The 22290-nt window shown below is 36.5% G+C and overlaps 1 protein-coding gene across 9 annotated transcripts in view; it reads right to left on the reverse strand.

The window, feature by feature from the left end:
• The window catches only part of EML4 (EMAP like 4), a 154114-nt gene that overhangs the window by 123569 nt on the left and 8255 nt on the right, over positions 1-22290 (reverse strand). For 7 of the 9 annotated variants that reach the window (XM_060169609.1, XM_060169606.1, XM_060169603.1 and 4 more), the window contains exon 1: positions 11257-11376. The exons of the other annotated variants lie outside the window; for them this stretch is intronic. In XM_060169609.1, coding sequence (XP_060025592.1) covers positions 11257-11335 — 79 coding nt within the window. In that variant the 5' untranslated portion in view covers positions 11336-11376. Of the gene's footprint in view, positions 1-11256; positions 11377-22290 lie in introns of those variants that run through there. 9 annotated transcript variants of the gene reach the window in all.

Below are 22290 nucleotides of genomic sequence, written 5' to 3' on the forward strand. Positions count from 1 at the left end.
CTTCCCCACTAATCTGAAATGTAACCTTCATCATATGCCAAATACTTTATATGTTTGAGTCTGTTTTCAAAATATTTTTCCTATTTATTCGACTACCAACACCACACTTTTTTGATTACTACAGCTTTACAGTAATCTTTAGAATTTTTTTGGATAAATGCCCAGGCCTCTCTTGATCGCTGTGCTATTCAAATTCACTAGTGACTATTAAAATTTACTGCGATGATTCAAATTTTATTATTTACCAAATTAAACAGAAGTTGATATCCCTCAAGTTAATGTAGGTAATGCCCTCAACTATTTCTTATATTAACTAGCTCCACTGTAGGAGAGCACTTAGGTCCTGTTAAGCAAAAAAAGAACCACTTTAACCAAGTGCTCAAAGAAAACATCACAAATAACAGAAAAAACATCTATCACGTGCCCCTTATATGATGCACTCTAAGGACACAACATCACTTATAGAGTATACATATGCCAAAAACGCATATTCTAAATCTAATCATGATGAAACATAAGACAAACCCAAATTGAGAGACATCCTACAAAATAAATGGCTGGTAATCTTCAAAAATGTTTATCTCATTAAAAAAAAAAAAGACTGAGGAATGGTTCAGTCCCAGATTAAAGAAAGCAAGAAGACTAAAGAAACAAAAACTAAATGCAATGCATGATCCTGGACTAGAACAGAGGGGAAAAAAATGCTACATGGAACAAATCAGTGAAATATAAATAATGTCTACAGATTTAAAACTAGTATTGTACAAATGTTTATTTCCTGATTTTGATCACTGTACTATGGTTGTATAATGCCCTTACTCTTAGGAAATGTACACTGTGATATTTAGGGATAAAGGGGCATAATATTTGCAACTTATTCTCAAATGGCTCAGTAGGAAAAAAATGTATGTAGAGAAAGAACAATAAAGCATACACAACAAAATGCTAGTAATTTTGGATCGGAGTGAAGAACATTCATTTGTTTGAACTATTCTTGTAACTTTTCCATATATTTGAAACTATTTCAAAATAAAAGTTAAAGAAGAAAAAGAAAGGAGAAATAATACACTTTAGAAAAAAAATTTCATACCCACAAACATGGAATTCATGAAGTTTTTACTTTCCTCCCAAGGTCTGAAATACATCAAAACAAGTACAAGATATGGTCTCTGTTCTCAAGGAGTTTTCCATCTGGCTGGGATGACAAAGCAAATACGTAATATTTTTATAAGAAGTGTCACAAAGCAGTAACTGTCAAATGTGTGAGAGAAGCAGTAAGTGCTAGAAATTTAGAGGAAAAAAAGATCACGATGGATAAAGTTGTCCTACTGAAAGAAAAGAGACTGGATTCAGGTCTTGAAGTTTAAGCAAAACCTGGCTAGGCAGAAAAAAGAAGAAAATTCCAGAGAGAATATTTGTGGACAAATGAGTAACAGAGATTGACTACACAGTTTGTTAACACCAGAGAATGAAAATCAAGGCTGGAAAGAAAGGCTAGGGCCAAATTATGGCGCGCTTTGAATCCTACCCCAAAGAAAATTGGATATCATACTATATGTAACAGCCAACCACTAAATGATTCTGACATAGTATTATTAATACAAGTAATTTCCCCATTTCTGTCTAGAATCTGACTGATTCAATCAACTTAACAATTCCTAAAAGAACCTTTCCTTTTGTACTAACAGATCTTTTGATTCCTCCACTTGAGTGCCTGCTGACACAGAATTTAGTATGACACGTATATTGAATCCTTATTGTGGGTTAGGCATGCCAGGGAAGCTGGCTCAGCACCAACCATACAGTCATTATAAATGGCCATTTAACACCGTCGATACCTATAATTGTTATCGGTGAAACTGAAACTAATTTAATTTTTGTATATCTCTTTTCCTTGCCAAATATAAAACGGTAAACTTTTGCTGATAAACTTCACTATGTGTAGGGACAGATTTTTATCAGTGTCAACACTAAAAGTTTCATTAAGCATTTTAATTCAGAATCATATACCAGTGATCACATCTGGAAGTATTTTTTGTTGCACATAAACCAATCTTACACTAAATTCATTCTACAAGGTTAATAACAAATTGTAATCTAAGAAGCCAATTTTGTAAACTCTGCACGAATCATCTTTTTTGAGAACCCTTCATTATATTTCCAACACCCCTTTTCCCTTAACAGAAGAATCAAATTACAAAAAGAAAAGGCCCAGAATCAAAATATTTTGATGGTTATAGAACAAACTGGCAATTTAATAGGAGTGACTAAGAGTTGAATATTTATGATTTCTAAAAGCATATGGTATGGTAATAAGAAATAAAATACTAAAGAGTTTCATAATCTTAGCATTTCGTGAATATCTGCTCAAACGAACATTTACCTAGATTCACTTCTAACTTGTAACTGTACCTAACAATACTAGTTTATTCTAAAGAACTGTTAAGAATTCTCCGTTTCTGTTATCCTTGGTAGGGTAAAGAACAATTACATCAAGCCATTCTGCAGGGGTCAACAAACTACTGCCCACAAGCCAAATCTGATCCCACAACCTGCTTTCGTAGGACCAGCTAACCAAGAATGATTTTTCATATTTTTAAACACCTGAAAAATGAATTCAAAGAACAGTATTAAAGGACCCAAGAAAATTACATGACATTCAGTGACTATAAGTAAAGTTTTATCACAGTCTCACCCATTTAAGTAAAGTTTTATCACAGTCCTACCCAAAAGTTAGATATTCCTTTAGGTATTCAGAATTGTTGTGATGTTTAGAGCCAAACTGCTGAACTTGAGGATTACTGTCTCTACAAAGAAAGTTTTAGAGTCTGAGTTAGTGCCATAATTTCTGAAACTATCTCTCTTTTTTTAATTTATTTTTTAAAATTTATTTGTGGCTGTGTTGGGTCTTCGTTGTGGTGCACGGGCTTCTCATTGCAGTGGCTTCTCTTGCTGCGGAGCACGGGCTCTAGGCGCGTGGGCTTCAGTAGTTGTGGCACACAAGCTCAGCAGTTGTGGCTCACAGGCTCTAGAGCACAGGGTCAGTAGTTGTGGCGCATGGGCTTAGTTGCTCTGCGGCATGTGGGATCTTCCCGGACTAGGGCTCGAATCCGTGTCCCCTGCATTGGCAGGCGGATTCTTAACCCCTGGGCCACCAGGGAAGTCCCCCTGAAACTATCTTTTCAACTAGAGAGGGTTCAAGCAAAAGACAGCTTTGATCCCAATGACCAGCAAATAAGAACTCAATATATATATTTGTTAAATGAACTAATTTGCTTGACAACCACAAATTAATATTTATCCACATAAGCATTTACACTGAATTCACAAAAGATTGCTGTCTGTAGCCATATGTATATATAGCAAAGGTCATTAAGTAATTACCACTGAAATTCTTACTTCCTTACTCATATGTACAGAGCACTGGTATTTCTATTCTAAATCTTAGCAACCTTATTTAAGCAACCATTGTTCATCTCATTAAGGAATGATACCATACAAAACTGTTTTCGGATACTGGCATAAATGATGTGCCATGTATCATATCACCATCTCATGGCAAATGGTCTCCTTCCATGCTTCCACAATAACACATAAATCACTTTTGTTTCCCTAACACATTCACCATCTGACTAGTAAGTGACAGACCTCAAATTTCTGTAAAGCTTGGTTCCTTCTCTTTCCTACCCATCCTCTCTCCTGATAGGTCGCCTTCCTTTCCAAAGCTTTTCATTATGTCGTTTGCAATGCTCCTTCTTTCATGAATAAACTTTCCTAGACCCTTTACAGAACCTCATTCCACCTATCTTTCTCTGTACCTCATACAATAGACCAGGAGATATCAGCATTTTCTTATCTTCTTCCTATTGTGGCACATAGATGATTACTCCAAAAGTCTACTTTCTCCCGAATTTGTAATTAGGCTCTACTTAAACTTCATCATTATCATCAACCAACTTCCCAGTCACTCCCCAACTTAACAGAGAAGTTTTAATGCCTGTCTCACTACCTCACTTGTCTTTTCAGATATCATCAACCTGTTGACTTCCAAATCCATGTGAACATCCTAGCTGCTCTCCTCCTTAAGGAGTGAGGAGATATCCAACTACACTGGTCTTTACCTCCAATACTCAACTGAACAATCTACCTCTATGACCACTCTAGACCTTATCACCCAGAACAATTATTCACCTGAAATCTTAAAATTCATGGCTTTGACCTATAACCACCAGTTCTTATCCTTATCCTGCAGCTCTTTCACACTTTTCACCCCCATCACACTTTACTCTAGCTTCATGGAAACTTCTGGTGTTACGCGCCTCCATTTTCTCCCTATCAGCCTTGTTTTGGCTTCACTTCTTTCCCTATCCCGCCTAGACATCCAAGATATAGCCTTTCAATCACTCTCACTACAATACCTTTAATTTTTTGGTCCCTGCTTCTTCTCACACCATTCTCCTTCTTCTCAAATTTTGTCCCCCACGTTTACCAGAGTACTGCGTGGGGCGGGGGAGGACGATACACAACACAGAGGACACCACAAAATCCATGGCCATCAAAACTCATCTGAGTCTCTCTACATTTCTCAAGTAAACTCCACTCCCATTAGCCTCAGTAACTACCTCAAATTCTTACAACTCTCTTCCAGCTTTCAACTCCGCCATTTCTACCTCATATGTACTCTCTGAAAGTGTCCTCACCTCTTCTTTTAAAGAGAGAAGAGCAGACCGCAGGTAGAAATACCCCTCCCCAAATTAGTATCCTTACCTCCTTTTCTCTCAACTCAGTGAAACAGCTGTCTCTTTGGTTAAAAACTAATCCTTCCCCTAGTGCTCCGTAGTACATCCCCTACTATTATCTGTGGAAAGCTTATGTCCATCATACATGGCCCCCTTCCCTCACATCTGACCAATCTACTGGTCATTTGCCCTCAGCATATAAATATAGTCACATCTTCATCAACTCTCATCTCTATGATTTCAAAACTCTCAATTATAATACTCAACGAAAATAAAATATTTTATCTAAATGTAGTCAAAAGTATGATGTGAAGTATGATCAATATTTAAACAATCATCAAACATATACCTGTTTGCCATGAAAAAGGAATAACTAATCCTATACCATTTGGTTAATGAAATACTAGGCTCTACAGAGAATTCAGTTATTGACAAATAATTAACTTTAGTAACACCTGGTACAATAAAGATTAGAGAGAAAAATCTCCGATGACCTGATTCTCCATTTCCGTCCAGGCTTCCTGTAGTAAATATGTAATGTTGCAATAAAGCTCCTTGAAAAATGAGTCATCTTCAACCAAACATAATCAACAAGATAATGATTAACCAAAGGCTGGCACAAGTCCTACCAGAGTAATATAATTCAAATTCAGCCTCTTAAAAGATAACTCATGTTTAATGCTGGTATCTCAAAAATGTAAACCAATGATTGGGTCTATGTAATGTGTCTATATATTGACACAAGTACATGTAGAACTACATTTAAAATTTTCCTGTGTCTTAAATTTTTTATAATAATTATCATTTACCCACAAAACCTAACAACGAATGGACTTCATAATGTCACATCTCTATTTTCTACTCTATACAAAACTCTGGAAAATTATTACCTAATGTTCACTAGAATTAATGTATTTCTGCTTATTTAGTAAGACACAAAAACTGAGCATGCCACATTAGGCACTATATTAATATGCATACTACATGCTTTAAAAATGTAATAATGTACTGTCTTTCACACAAAATCAAATTAGTGAATTATCATTAGGGGATATGCTCTAATGTTTTATTTGGTAGCACAATGGAGTTAGGCTATATCCTCTTACTTCAGAACAATACAAGTCTACCAAATGGCTAAAGCAGATTAGAAATATATCTATGGCCACAAAACAAGGCCAAGTTAACTGGATCCTGAAGGAATGAACCTGTAATACTAAACTCGGAAGCACAGTTGCTATAACCAATGAGCTAGCTAACTATGTAACTGCTTCAAGAATTATTTTATAATGTAATATTCAAGCCTAATAGGAAAGTAAAGCAAGGTCTTTAATAAACATTGTTGTTTGTTATTGAGCATAAGGAAAAAAATATCTTCATCCCTTATCTCATACCACATACAGAAATTAATTTGAATTATAATTAATTTGAAGTATAATTAATTTGTCACTTATCTAAAAGTAAAAGCACTAGTCATAGGGAACAAATGACAAATTAGACTTCAACAAAAGTTCTAAAATTCCTACTCATCAAAAGACACCATTAAGGGCTTCCTTGGTGGCGCAGTGGTTGAGAGTCTGCCTGCTAGTGCGGGGGACACGGGTTCGAGCCCTGGTCTGGGAGGATCCCACATGCCGCGCAGCGACTGGGCCCGTGAGCCACAAATGCTGAGCCTGCGCGTCTGGAGCCTGTGCTCCGCAACAAGAGAGGCCGCAATAGTGAGAGGCCCGCGCACCGTGATGAAGAGTGGTCCCCACTTGCCACAACTAGAGAAAGCCCTCGCACAGAAACGAAGACCCAACACAGCAAAAATAATTAATAAACTCCTACCCCCAACATCTTAAAAAAAAAATAGACACCATTAAGAAAATAACTACACAAGCCACAGTGTGGAGGGACTTGTATTCAGAGTACATAAGTACAACAAATCCACAATAAAAGTATAAATAATCAAACAGAAAGCATATGAAGTGAAAAATAAAATAACTGAAATATATACAGTTTTGTCAATCTTATTTTAAAAGACTTGATTTTCTTCAACAAATACTGTAGGATATTCTAATTTTTAAATAAACCCTTGGCCTTTCTCACCTTCTGAGACGGCCCAAACTCTGTGGAGTGTGTTTCTCTCTAAATAAACCCACTTCTTACCTATCACTTTGTCTCTCACTGAATTCTTTCTGCGATGAGACATCAAGAACCTGAGCTTCATTAAATCCTGAAACCGGAAGTAAAACCCTCCAACAAATGGAAGACTTGATGAAACATTCTTCATTCCAGAGAGAAGGTCACCATTTCAAAACCTGGAGAACCACAGAAGCTCATCCAGAGACCACCTGAGGCCAGATTAAAGGAATGCAGGCCCTGAACACACCCTGATCCTTATCAGCAACCCTGCCCTTGAACCATTGCTATAAAACTCCTCACCAAATCCGCCCCGCCCCTGCCCCCCCCCGCCCTGGCTTGGGACACACAGTTTTGAGGGTACTAGCCCACATGTCCCCATTTGCCTGGCAAAGCAATAAAGCTGTTCTTTTCTACTTCACCCCAAAACAAATAAATAAATAAACCCTTAACATTAGAAGTGAAAAGTTTATGGTAACCATCTCTTTATATGTATTTTATGTACAGGCTATAAAAAATAATATATTACAAATATGATTTAAAATAAGCAAAACATGAATTGCCCTAAAAATGATAAAAGGGAAATCTTACAACCATCTGACAATAAAGTAATATCAGCACATTTAAAAATAAGAATGTATATAACTCTTAAAAATTAACAGAAATGAAAAAATTAAAACAAAGTATATAAAAATGTCCCTTTAAGAAATCTGAGATGAAAACAGCCAAAACTGAAATGAAGTTAAATCGTTTTAGTCCTCATTACAGCATTAGATTGGGTTTGGCCCTAAGAAATAAAACCTCGACAGTAATTTCTTTCCTAAGAAATTTTTCCACTGTCCGTCTAAACAATTATACAACAGACATAACTCTAAATGATTTTCCTCTTTTAATTCTTCATCCTCAAACCACCTTTTATTAATTTTTCCTTCAGTAGAATGAACTGTCCGCACACTATGCAGCATTTACTATGAAGCATGCTGTGATGTAGCTAAAGACCAATGTTTAGCTAATGGATCCAACCAGCCGAAACATGTCAATTTCCACAGCCTCCCAGCCATAACTCTCTACAATCTCAGATCCTGCAAAACAATTTTACTACTGTTGGGCTTCACCTATCACTCCTCTACAGTAGCAAAACCCTGAACGCTTTGTACAGATGTATCAAGAATCTCGGGTTCTCTAGATAACGACTGGAGAAAACTGAAAGTGAGAGTGGAATCAATTACTCTGAAAACTCTAAGACAGCAGCAACTGCTTTGGGGGCTTTTGAATTCTAGGGTAAGCCAATTATTCTACCTAAATATACTCATATTTTAGTGCCTGAAGTTTCCAAATGATCCTCACTTATTTCTCATCTATCCTTGTTGTTATGGAAGTGACAAGAGATTGGACCAAGATCTTTGCCATAAAAGTGTATTAGTATTTGAGGGACTGGAGTGGTCAGGAAACAATGGAAAGAGTACAAACTTTTTAAAAGAAAAGAGTAACTTTCACTGAGGTATAAGACCTAGAATCTTGAGAAAGAGACATTCAAAACTAGGGATTTTTAAAATTCAGTTTGAGATGGTGTTAATAATACATAAACAAGTAAGTAGCAATGAAAACTAGAATGTAGGAAAGAGAATTGAGTGTGATACAAACAAGTAAATGAAAAGAACACAAAGTTAAATCCGAAAATTAAACAATGATTGTAAATACACATGATTTTGGTATGGCTGTCCAAATCATAATTCCCCCAGGTGGCCATGTGTGTGCTACCCTTTAGACCTTCATTTGAGAAACTACTAAATCCCCCTCCTATTATTCTAAACATTGGTTCCAAAAGAGAACTGTTACTGTCCTACATGATGACATTGCCCTTCCGAAAAACATAATGATTAGCAGTGGGATAAAAATTTGATGTAAGCAGGACCAAAGTCCTGTCCTTGGATTTTTCAAATTAGTGTTAAGGGAAGGAAACTTTGAGGATGCAGCTGCAGAGCTACTGGGATGACCCCTGCTGCTGAATAAAGCTTACTTCAAAGAACAAAATCAATACACACAGAGAAGTGGAGGTAAGAGACAAAGAATTCCAATTATAATGCACATCCTTGCCCTCAATTATGTACATAATGTGCATTTTATGTTAAGCATGGTAAATATTTCCTACAGTTATTGCAAGAATTAAAAGAAATAATATAAAAGTACTTCATAAACTCTAGGTTTATCAAGGCTTATATTACTGTAATCACAAAACAAATGCATAAGACAAATCTGGTCTGCCAGTGGATTTTGTATGGCCTGTGAGCTAAGATTAATTTTTACATGTTTAAATGTCTGCAAGAAAACTCAATACCAGGATATTTTGCTATATGTGAAAATTAATTGAAATTCATGTTTCAGTGTCCATCAATAAAGTTTTATTGGAACACAAAGCACGCCCAATTATTATATATTGTCTGTGGTTGCTTTCATGCTACAACAGAGTTGAGTAGCTGCCTTTATAGAAAGTTTGCCAGCTTCTATACAAGACTGTAAATACACACACACCAAAACACTTTAAATGACTGTTAGAAAGGTAAGAGCATAAATAATTTCATCTCGTCTCTATCTTCTCAGTCTGAGATGTGATATTACTTTCTATAAAAACCAAATTTTAAAAATAGAACTACCATATGACCCAGCAATCCCATTCCTAGGCATATACCTGGAGAAAACCATAATTCAAGAAGATACACTATTTACAACAGCCAGGACATGGAAGCAACCAAAATGTCCATGAACAGAGGAATGGATAAAGAAGATGTGGTATATATACACAATGGACTATTACTCAGCCATAAAAAGGAACGAACTAGTGCTATTTGCAGAGATGTGGATAGATCTAGAGACTGTCATCCAGAGTGAAGTAAGTCAGAAAGAGAAAAATGTCGTATAATATCACTTGTATGTGGAATCTAGAAAAATGGTACAGATGAACTTACTTGCAAAGCAGAAATAGAGACACAAATGTAGGGAACTAACTTACGGAAACCAAGGGGGGAAGGGGGGGTGGGATGAATTGGGAGATTGGGATTGACATATATACACTACAATGTGTAAAATAGGTAACTAATGAGAACCTACTGTATAGCACAGGGAACTCTACTCAGTGCTCTGTGGTGACCTAACTGGGAAGGAAACCTAAAAAAGAGAGGCTATATGTATACATATAACTGATTCACTTTGCTGTACAGCAGAAACTAACACAACATTGTAAAGCAACTACACTCCAATAAAAATTAATTTAAAAAATTTTAAGTTAAAAAAATTTTTAAGTTAAAAAAAATTTTTAAGAGGTCTTTAACAGCTTCTATCTGATTTCCATTCCTCTACTGTGTAACTCTTCCAATGCATCTAAGTCTTCCCCACACCAAGTAAATAGCCCCACCAAGTTGATCAGGCTAAAAAACTACGAGTGGATAATCATGGGATCATGATTCATTCCTTTTCTTCATCCCTTACATCCATCCATCAGCACATCAATAGGCTCTCCAAAATACATTCCAAATGCTACCACTTCTTTCACCTCCACACAAACCCCAGCTGTCATCATCTTTTACCAGTACTCCTGCAAAAACCTCTTAACTATGATCTGAGGTTGTGGGGATTTTGGGGGAAAGAACTTAAGGGAATGGCAATATAAGAGAATACTACAGATAACACACACACACTCAAATAGTCTAAAATTTAAGTTTTATTGTTCTTGTTCTCACTTTGGCAAGAATACCCTCATTTCTTAAAACAGTTCTTTTAGAAGGAATTTTTCAGCTTTCATTTAATGAAACGAAACTATAAATACCTATTCTGGTTGTAAAACACACCACTGGAGAAAAAAAATGAAGCCCAGTTTTAACTTCTTAATGTGTCTTGTGATGTTGGTTCTTCTATAGCTCTATACTTTAACTGAATTAAATTTACTGATTGAATTTTTTCATAAAACACTCATTCTCCAACATTCAACATAAGAGAAGAGTAGCAAATGAAAGTAGTGTGGTATAGTGGAAAGCATACTGGATTTTTGAAGGCATAACATTTGGGCTTTAGTTCCTCCTTCATTACACTACTTGTATGATCTTAAACTATTAAGTGTATGATCTCAAACTAACACAACACTGTAAAGCAACTATACTCCAATAAAAATTAATTTTAAAAATTTAAATATTATAGCTTCCTCATTTATGAAATATGGATATTAATGTCTGCTCTAACTCCTAAAATTGTTAGTGAATCAAGAGATCATATTCCTGAAAGTAATTTTAAAAGGTAAACGCTAAAGTATGAATATAAAATGTTAACAACAATCATTGAATTAATGTGATTTTCTGTCAGTCTACAAAGTTTTAAAGTTAAATTTATTTCCTCTAGGGCTTACCTGGTGGCGCAGTGGTTGAGAATCTGCCTGTCAATGCAGGGGATACGGGTTCGAGCTCTGGTCTAGGAAGATCCCACATGCCACAGAACAACTAGGCCCGCTCGCCACAACTACTGAGCCTGCGCGTCTGGAGCCTGTGCTCCGCAACAAGAGAGGCCCGCGCACCGCGATGAAGAGTGGCCCCCGCTCGCCACAACTAGAGAAAGCCCTCACACAGAAACGAAGACCCAACATAGCCAAAAATAAATTAATTAATAAAAAAAATTTATTTCCTCTAAATTATTTTTCAAATATAAAAAAACTTAACTGAAGTCTTTACAGCTATAGTAATCAAGACAGTGTGGTATTTACTTAATGATAAACATAACAATCTATGGGACAGAATACAGAGTCCAAAATAGACTGACACATATGTAGTCTATTGATTTTCGGCAAAGGTGCCAAGGCAATTTAAAGGAAAAGGGCTAATCTTTTCAACAAATGTTGCTGGAACAAAGGGATATCAATGTGCAAATAAATGAACCTTGATTCTTACCTTATACTATATGTAAAAATTAATTCTAAAAGGATCACAGACCTAAAAATAAAAGCAAAAACTATAAACTTCTAGAAGAAAATAACAGGAGAGAAATTGTGACATAATAAGAAATATATATATATATTCGATTTCTGTCCCCATTTCCTGGCATAGAACTTCTAAAACCCTTGGAATTTTCTGAGTAATAGGGGTGAGAGGAGCCCCTTTCAACCATACCTGAGTTTATGCTAAAGAGGTGACTTTTGGAGGGTGGGGGCTGGTTACCAGAGGAACCAACCCTGTGATTAGAGGGTTGGAACTTTCAGTCCTACCCCTCAACCTCTAGGGAGGGGAGAGGGACTGGAGACTGAGCTCAACCACACTGGCCAATGATTCAATCAATCATGCCTATGTATTGGAGCCTCCAAGAGAACCCTAAATGATGGGCTTTAGAGAGCTTCCAGATTGATGAACATATCAAGGTGCTGGGAGGGTGACACGCCCAGAGAGGGCATGGAAGCTCCACACCCCTTCCTAAGTACCTTGTCCAATGCATCTCTTCCATTTGGGTATTTCTGCATTATATCCTTTATAATAAACCAGTAATAGTAAGTAAAGTGTTTTCCTGAGTTCTGTGAGCTGTTATAGCATATTATTAAACCCAAGGAGGGGGCAGAAAATCTCGCATTTATAAGTGGTCAGTCAGAAGTACCTGAAGTCTGAACTTGTAATTGGCATCTGGAGCAGGGAGGCAGTCTTGAGGGACTAAACCCTTAACCTGCAGGATCTGCACTAATTCCAGGTAGTGTTAGAATTGCCTGGTGTGGAAAACCCACACATTTGGTGTCAGAAGTGTTGTGAGCAGAGAAAGAGTTTTCTTTCAGAATCTTTGTGACCTTGGGTTAGGTAGATTTCTTAAATGGGACACAAAATATACCATAAGAGAAAAAAATAATACACTGAACTTCATCTTAATAAATCAATAAACTGGATTTCATCAAAATAAAAAACTTTCAGGAACTTCCCTGGCAGTCCAGTGGTTAAGACTCCACGCTTCCAACGCAGGGGACTTCGGTTCGATCCCTGGTCGTGGAACTAAGATCCCACATGCCCCACAGCATAATAAATAACTAAATAAATAAAAATTAACTTTAAAAAACCCCCAAACTTTCACTCTTCAAAGACACTGTTAAGTAAATGAAAAGTTAAGCTGCAAATTGGAAGAAAATATCTGCAAAACACATAACTGATAAAGGACTTGCATCCATAGTATACAGAGAACTCTCAAAACCTAATAATAAGCCAAACAACCCACTTTTTAAAAAATGAGCACCGGATAGGCAAATGCATAGAGTCAGAAAGTAGACTAGTGGCGGCAGGGCTACAGGGAGACATGTATTCCAATGTTCACAGCAGCTGTATTCTTAATAGCCAAAAACTGGTAACAACTGAAATGCCCATCATCTGGTGAACTGATAAACTAATTGTGGTATATTTATACAATAAAATGTTATTCAGCAATAAAAAGGAACAAATTACTGAAACATGCAACACAGATGAATCTCAAAAGTATACTAAGTTAGGACTTCCCTGGTGGTGCAGTGGTTAAGAATCCGCCTGCCAATGTAGGGGACACGGGTTTGAGCCCTGGTCCAGGAAGATCCCACATGCCGCGGAGCAACTAAGCCCGTGTGCCACAACTACTGAGCCTGTGCTCTAGAGCCCATGAGCCACAAGTACTGAGCCCGCGCACCTAGAGCATGTGCTCCACAATGAGAGCAGCCACCACAATGAGAAGCCCGCACACCACAACGAAGAGCAGCCCCCGCTCGCCGCAACTAGAGAAAGCCCGCGCGCAGCAACAAAGACCCAACACAGCCAAAAATAATTAATAAATAATAATAAATAAATTTATTTTAAAAAAGTATACTAAGTTAAAAGCACAAAAGACCACAGATTATAAGATTCCAGTTATACGATATTATAGAAAAGACAAAATATAGGGATAGAAAGCAGATCAGTGGGGGTAGAGGGAAGGAACTGACTGCAAAGAGGTACAAGGGAACATCTTGGGGCAAAAGAGATGGTCTATATCTTGACTGTGGTAGTGGATACACAACTATACAAAATTTTCAGGACCCATTATACAATTGAAATTGGCATAGTTTATCGCAGGTAAACCATAGCTCAATAAAGCTGATTTTAAAAATTTGAATTCTCAAAACTACTCTGTAGTTCTACTCTTTTTCACTAAAATCAAGATATGATAATGAGGTGTTCGGTGATGTTTTAAAACAAATGACTGTGAGAATCTGCTATCAAGAATGCATTATATTTGATAACAAAACTACCAAATTCCCAAAGGAACAGAATATACTCAGTTTTAAGGAAGTTCAATGAGGTTTGGCAAAAAAGCAGATTGGCTTATGCAGGGTTATACAAAATACCAGTGATGAGAGGAAGGAACAGGTTAATAAGCAGGAAAAGAAAACAATTCACAAAACCTTGCTCTAAAGATACTTTCTCATACAACTCTTAGGAACGTGTCATAATCTTAGCTGTTGGTTTTCAAATTCCCTAATTTCCCCTAGGGTATTATGGCAACTCTGTCAATATATTATATATGTAATATATAATATAATAAATAATGGCATAAGAAGAAACAAGGTAGCAATAAATGAGGCAAGAAAAGGGATACTGAGAGAATCCACGTAACATTCCCCAAAAAGGGGTGAGACTGGAAAAGTAAAGTTGGAGCCAGGTGGCCCAAGCTTTTCTCACAGAAACTGAAAATGATAAAAAGCTTTTAAGCTGGAGAGTGACAATAAAAATGTTGTATTGAAAGAATAATCCAGTGGCCATATGCAGGTTAAATGAGAGCAGGAAAGATCAAATGCAAAGACATTAATTTCTAGACATTAAAACATTGCCTAAAACTACCTGCCTAAAACTACATCAATGGTTTTCAAACTCCTGAAACAACTTTTTTGTTGTTGCTGTGACACAGTCACACCCCCGTGAGTCCCATCAAAAAAACATCTCACATTACCTTATAGGTGCTACTACTAAACAACTGTTCAGAGCACAGCAAGAGCCCAAACTGCTTTAAGTACCAAAGTAGGTGTTAAAGTCCGGAAAGAAAGAGGGCCAGAAGGTAAAAGAGGTGACCTCACCCTGGTCACACAACCCACTGTTTGCCTCCACCCACAAACAGCTGTCTGGAGAGCTCCACAGCATCCTGGGAATTCTCCTTAGTAACTGAATAGGGATCCTGAATCCAGGTTGATACACAGTGATCTATAGTAATCAACCTGGAAGAAAAAAAGATTTTATAGAAATATAATTAATTTTTTCCACAAGAAAAAAAAAAGCTAAAACTCAAGGGAATACATATCCAAACACATAAAAGTATTTTAGTAAACAATAAAGCCTTAAATATGAAAAAGGACAAATTAAGAATCTGAGAATGGACATCTAAGAAGTATATATACTATTCCAAAACCCTGTCATATGATCAGATACAGTGACTAAGATGGATTATGATAAAGTAGGCTTAGCACAGTTGTCAATGTTTTACCTACCTGTTTTTGCATCCCGAAAATTACTTTTCTCTAAGCTTATCTGACACAACCAAAGTCCACACGGGCTATATCACCATCTATTCTATGAAAAAAGGATGGTATATTTATAATCAACAATGCAGACATCAATGTTTATACAGGAGTCAATAATGTCTGAAGAGTGAATAATTTCATGAAAATTGCTTACTGTCTATCTCCCTTCATTATAATATATACTTTAGTAGGAATTTTTGTTTCTTTTCTTCACTGATATATTCCCAGTATGAAAACAATTCCTGGCATGTAGCACTTGCTGAATTATTAGATTTTCATACTGGCATCAATAGTTCATTTCAGTCACAAAAAGTCCGTCACTATAATCATCATCCTCATATGAAGGGTTGTAATAACAAGTTCAGTTTTATTCAATCTACTTAAAAGTTACCCTTGAGGGTATTTTTTTAAACTGAAATTAACAATTTTTTTTTGCCGTTTAGTTATTAGTTAATTTATGAAAAGTGCCTGACATAGTTCCTGAAATCACAGCGGAATAAAGGTTAGTGCCTTTGCTTTGCTACTCCCTTTCAAAAAGTTACCCATGTCCATAACCTGCCGCATCAATGATTATTTCCTAAAGCAAGTATATTGAAGACCACAGATCTAATCACAGGACTCATACTGCAACAAACACATAGAAAAATACCTTAGAAAAGTACCACTTGTATAGATAACAGAGAGAGTATAGAAGTTATTGAATTCATTGACTTAAATTAGGACGACACCAGGAGAGCACAGCTGACAATGGTCTCCACACAGGTTGAAAACTGCAACAAAAGTGAGCACTGTTGGCAGTTTATCATTTTCTCAGGTGTATGGGAATAGGGAAAAAAACCTAAATGTCATTCCTTTAAGCCATTTTCAAGAGCTGGGAGGGCTATTGTGACCTGACTTCTATTTTTCTGCTTACACCTAAACAAAGACATGCATTCGAAAAAAACATAAAAGGCTGGATGGTGGAGGTTTAAGACAGCCCTCCTTTGTTTCCAAAGCTTCCTATACTTCACCATCGCCATCCTTATTACTCTGTATTTTAAAAGCCAACATCATAAGCTCCATAAGGACTATGTTTATAGCTGGAAGAGTGCTGAGCACACACCAAGCGTTCAATAAATATTTCCCGAATAAATACTGCCTGAATCCCCCACAGAATTGTAAGCTTCATGAGAGCAGGGATTTCGAGTGTCTCATACACCAATTTTCCACTGCACTTAGCACAGAGTATGATCCAAAGAAGCTAATCAAAAGCTATTTACTTAATGAATGTGTTTATGACCAGGAAACACACACAAAAAAGTGACCTATATGAGACTCGAACCCATAACCTTAGCTCCATTATAGTATGCACTAATGAACCAAGATAAGGAATTTCACAGTGTGCAAGTTTCAGTGTGCATATAATCATTAAATCTCACCCACAAGCACTCACAAAAGTTTCAAGAAAATTAGTCAAATACTGATTACTTTCCCAGCCATTCTCTTTATTCTAAACTTTGTTCCCCAATACCTTATCTCAAATGACCCATAATAATAGATCCTAAAAATTAAGAAAATGTTGTTTGTGCCAAAAAACATATCTTCACTAAATAAAACTGGAGAGGATTAAAGAAATAAGATGAATGCCAAGAGGTACTCAAAGCAGTCAAAGAAAATCAAAGGCTATGCCCCAACTAAACTGAAAACAGGATATCCTTCAAATTAAAAAATAAAATAAAATAAAATTCCCACTCACTCATCAACAGAAGTCAGTTTTGACACTTTTCTGGAACAAATGGCTCAAAGAAAAATGCAAATTTTGTCATTTGCTCTTAACGTGTCACTTAAAGATCAGCATAAGCAGTTGCTCGAGACCAACATACAAGAGTAAAAAATGATTTAAGGAAAAATGTCAGATATCAAAACTAAATAGTTTTGTTTTAAAACAGCAAGTCATCTCAACTTTAGGAACTCATCAATTTTGGAAAGTCTGAAGAAGTACATTCTCTGGAAAAAAGTTTTTAAATGAAAAGAAGTGTATTCTTATTATGGAATATGACAAATATAATATAGCATAATTTGACTCTCTAAGATACTAACACCTCACTGAGCCAGAGATTTATCCTAAAAGAAAAACAAGAAACAAAAGAAACAAAAGAAAGATAATCTCAACAAAAGAAAATACAGGGAGCATAAGTTGTCTATAATTTAAAACATGCACATATCATCAAGTTTGTGAACTAAAAGCTCAGGTATTTTATTATTATTAAAGGCCTCATTCAGAAGTCTATTATTTTACTCTGAGGAACATCTGGTATTATGTTATTCACATATTACTAACATTAGCAATATTTATTAGGTATGATTCTGTCCCCGTAGGTGCTACACCATACAATTTAAAAAGGCATAGACCTTGATCTCTGGGTTCTTTTTTGAGGTCCAAAACAATCCTTATGTACGTCAAACCAGCTTTGTTATTTGGTTTCCTAGCCTACAGCAGATTTAAAATTGGAAATCAAAAGAATGGCTAGATTAGAAACAATAACCAATTCAGTTAACAATGAGCACCTCTAGAGCCTAGAGTACCACTTCCTACCAACAGGAACCACAACTTCTTAAAGAAACAGCTGACCACAGAATTGGAACAGGAAGTGTAAAAGAAAAGTTTGAACATCTTGTCACATCAGAAAGCAAGGAAGCTAAGAAAGAGCACTAGGACCAGGACTCAGGAAGCAGTGTGAAGATACTCTCAGAAGTCAAAGATGGGAAAATCTAAGCATCAAATTTTAGAAGAGTAATGGTAGCAGATCAAAATACATCAAATATATAAAAACCTGTAAGTTTCAATTTAAAGGATAAACAGAAGACAAAGAAACATGTTTGGAAAAAAAAAACACCAAAAGATACAGTCAGTACTTATGTTAAACTTTACAGGAGAAAAGGTCTAGCTTCTTTAACAAATTGCAAAGGGAAAAAGAAAAGGGAAGGGAAATATATAGATTAAAATACTTGAGACATAACAACCAAATGCAACGTACAATCCTGTTTAAACCTTGATTTAAACAAACCACTGTAAAATGACACTTTTGAGACAATCAGGTATATGTGGCTGGATATCTGACATTAAGAAATTATTGTCAAATTTTAGGTCTAATAAGAGTCATCTTTCCAGATATATAAGCTCAAATATTATGGGTGAGATTTCTTAAATAATTAAATAAAAAGAAAGGAAAGGATAAAGTACACTGACACTAGGTGACAAACAGCAAGGAAGACAGTTATAACTGTCTAGGGTCACTGAATGTATGGAGCAAACAGTTCTACACAAATAGCTCTCAGAGGCATAACTGTATTACAGCACAGAACCATGTCTAATGCTCATAGTAAGCACCATCAGTCGTCAAGAATAAGGTAAATTATGTTCTATATACACAGCTTAGGCAGATCAGATGTCCAAATAATGGAATACGATGCATTAAAGTTTATATTTATACTCACTGAGAAGGAAAGATGATCACAACATTTTAAGGGGGAAAAAAAGGTTGATTTTGCTGCTTAAATCTGTTTTCTTTTACCCAAGCCCCCCAACAACACACACCACCTAACAGTAACTTGCTCTCAGATAACTGCTGATTGTTTAAATGTAGAAACATTAAGAACAAACATCCTGAATGGCTTCCCACTTAAGAGCAAACACCTTCAAACTAATTTACATTAATGGTCTAGTCCATGTGTTTAACACAATTTTTAAGTGTAAGATAAACTATTATGCAGTTACAAAATTACAAGAACCAGGGCTCCCCTGGTGGCGCAGTGGTTGCGAGTCCGCCTGCCAATGCAGGGGACACAGGTTCATGCCCCAGTCCAGGAAGATCCCACATGCCGCGGAGCGGCTGGGCCCGTGAGTCATGGCCGCTGAGCCTGCACGTCCGGAGCCTGTGCTCCGCAACGGGAGAGGCCACAGCGGTGAGAGGCCCGCGTACCGCAAAAAAAAAAAAAAATTACAAGAACCATAAAGAATGTTCGCTAACTTAAAATGACTTAATTCAAAAATCTCACCTGAACCCTACTTAAAATATATATGCAAGTTATCATGGGCTGAATTGTGCACCTGAATCACCTTATTGTGTCAAAAAGCAAGAAAGTCCTCAAAGAATGATGGGAACATGTCAAAAGAATACAGAAGCCAGCATGAATGGGTAGCCGATAGCCAAAACAGGACCAATTTGAGTATCAAAATAAATAGTAATGGATTATAACCCATTGGAAAAAAATAGGATACCTGATTCATACAGATATAAATAAACCAATAATTTGAAGGTCTGATGAGGAACAGAGTATTTGCAGTTTCAAAGTACCTCCTACAAAACACTAATTACAAAGATTTTTTTTTAATGTATATATATTTATTTATTTATTTTTGGCTGTGTTGCGTCTTCGTTTCTGTGCAAGGGCTTTCTCCAGTTGCGGCAAGCGGGGGCCACTCTTCATCACCATGCGCGGGCCTCTCACTATCGCGGCCTCTCTTGTCATGGAGCACAGGCTCCAGACGCACAGGCTCAGTATTTGTGGCTCACGGGCCTAGTTGCTCCGCGGCATGTGGGATCTTCCCAGACCAGGGCTCAAACCCGTGTCCCCTGCATTGACAGGCAGATTCTCAACCACTGTGCCACCAGGGAAGCCCTTACAAAGATTTTTTTTTAAGTAATTTTACAGTGGAAAGGCCTGGCAGACACCACTTTAATCAAATGGTCAAAATGGCCATTACCAGAATGGGACAAATCAAAACTGTGTGCCACCTGATAGGATGCAATGAAACAAAACACAGCTTCACCTGTGTGGCTTTTGTGCCAAAGATACATAACTCGAATCTAATCAGGAGGAAACCTCAAATTTAGGGACTTTCTACAAAACAACTGGCCTGCAATCTTGCAAAGCATTAAGGCCATGAAACCCAAGGGAAGACTAAGGAACTGTTCCAGATTATAAGAGACTAAAGAGACATGACAACTAAATACAACATTTGATTTTGAACTGGATCCTTCTGCTATAAAAGACATTATTAAAACAATTAGCAGAACTTGAATGGGTCTGAAATAGTAGTAATGTATCAATATTAATTTCCTCATTCTCTTCACTGTAATATGGTTATGTAGGAGAATATCCTTGTTTATAGGATATATACACTTAAATGTTAGCAGGTGTTAGGGCATCATTTCAACAACTTAATTCTCAAATTGCCATGACCACAAAGAAGACACTCCCAACACCTCTTGGGCAAGATAAAGGCTGCAAACATATGCCTATAGAGGCCAGGCAATAAGGTAAATACTTGAAACAAGCTAGGTATAAAGCAAGGACTGAGGCTGTTTACCTGACGCATCACTCAGTGAGTATATATCATCTGGAATGCAAGTCCACAGTGGCAATATCATTCCATTTTTCAAGAGAAACCAAAGATGCAGATTTTTATGTGAAATTTCCCAATTTTTAACACACTCAAAAGGGCCAAACAAAACATGTCTGTCGACTAAATTTGAACCACAGCTGTCTCTGGCCCAGAGGCATGTTTCTCAAACTGAAGCCTAGGGATAAAAGGAAACCACATGATATACGTGGAACATATTCTTGGAGCTGCAGTTTTATCCCAAGAGTTTGCCTGGAATTTTCTGGGAGAGGAACTATTTCTTTATTTTTAAAATGCAATATTTTGGAGTTTAATGCAAAGTTCATACGATTTCTAAAAACTTCTCATTTAAAAATAATTTCAAGCTTACAGAAAAGCTGTAAGAACAAGAATAGTACATAAAAACACCTGTACAGTTTTAACCAAATTCATCTATTGTTAACATTTTACTCATTTGCATTACTTGCATAAGAGCATCCTTCCACCCTCCCTCCTCCTCTCTACGCAAACATACAAATATATACACACGTAAATACATAGCTCTATATATACATATATGTGTATATATATAGAAAACATATATACATGTTACATTATTTTTCCTGAACCATTTGAGAGTAGGTTATATATCATGGTATTTTATTCCTAAAAATTTCAGTGTGTATTTCCTAAGAATAAAAACATTATTTTACAGAACCTTAGGATAGTTACCAACTTTAGTAAATTTAACATTGATGCCATACCTTTATCTAATCTACCATCCATATTCCATTTTTGCCAAATGATCCAATAATATCCTTAATATCATTTCCCCCTCTAATACAAGATCCATTCTAGAATCAGGTACTACAAGTAGTTGTCATGTCTCTTTAGTCTCCTTTAATCTGGAACATTTCCACAGCCTTTCTTTGTCTTTATAATATTAACATATAAAAAAGTACAGTCTCGCCCCCTACCCTTTTAAAAAACAGGATGTTCCCCATTTGGAGTTCAATGTTCCTCAGGATTACATTCAGGTTATGCATTCCCGGCTGGTGAACTACATAAGTGATGTGTTCTTCGCAGGCATCACATTCAGAGGCACACAATGTCCACTGGTGCTATTTATTTTGATCATGCACTCAAGGTGCTGTCTGATTTCATCACTGTATAGAGTTACTATTTTTTTCCCCTTTTAACTACTAAGCAATATATGGGGAGATATTTAAGACCATGCAAACATTCTGCTCCTCATCAAAAATATCCCCAGAGATTTAGCATCTATCAATGATTCCTGTCTGGACTAATCTTTATTATAATGGTTGCAAAATAATCATATGAATTTTTAAGTTAAGTAGACTCAATTTCTGGCTACACTCCCAGATCCCTTAGGTGTAAGCACTCGGTCTCCTCTACTTTAGGAGCACTACAGTGCAGTAGTTTGAGTGCAACACTAGAATAATTAGGTGCGGCTTCCAGAAAAAACAAGCATACCTGAGCCATGCCTTAGAGACTGGATAGATTTTGTAACGCTAATG

The sequence above is a fragment of the Lagenorhynchus albirostris genome, chromosome 13 (assembly GCF_949774975.1).
Source record: "Lagenorhynchus albirostris chromosome 13, mLagAlb1.1, whole genome shotgun sequence".
Taxonomy (NCBI): Eukaryota; Metazoa; Chordata; class Mammalia; order Artiodactyla; family Delphinidae; genus Lagenorhynchus; species Lagenorhynchus albirostris.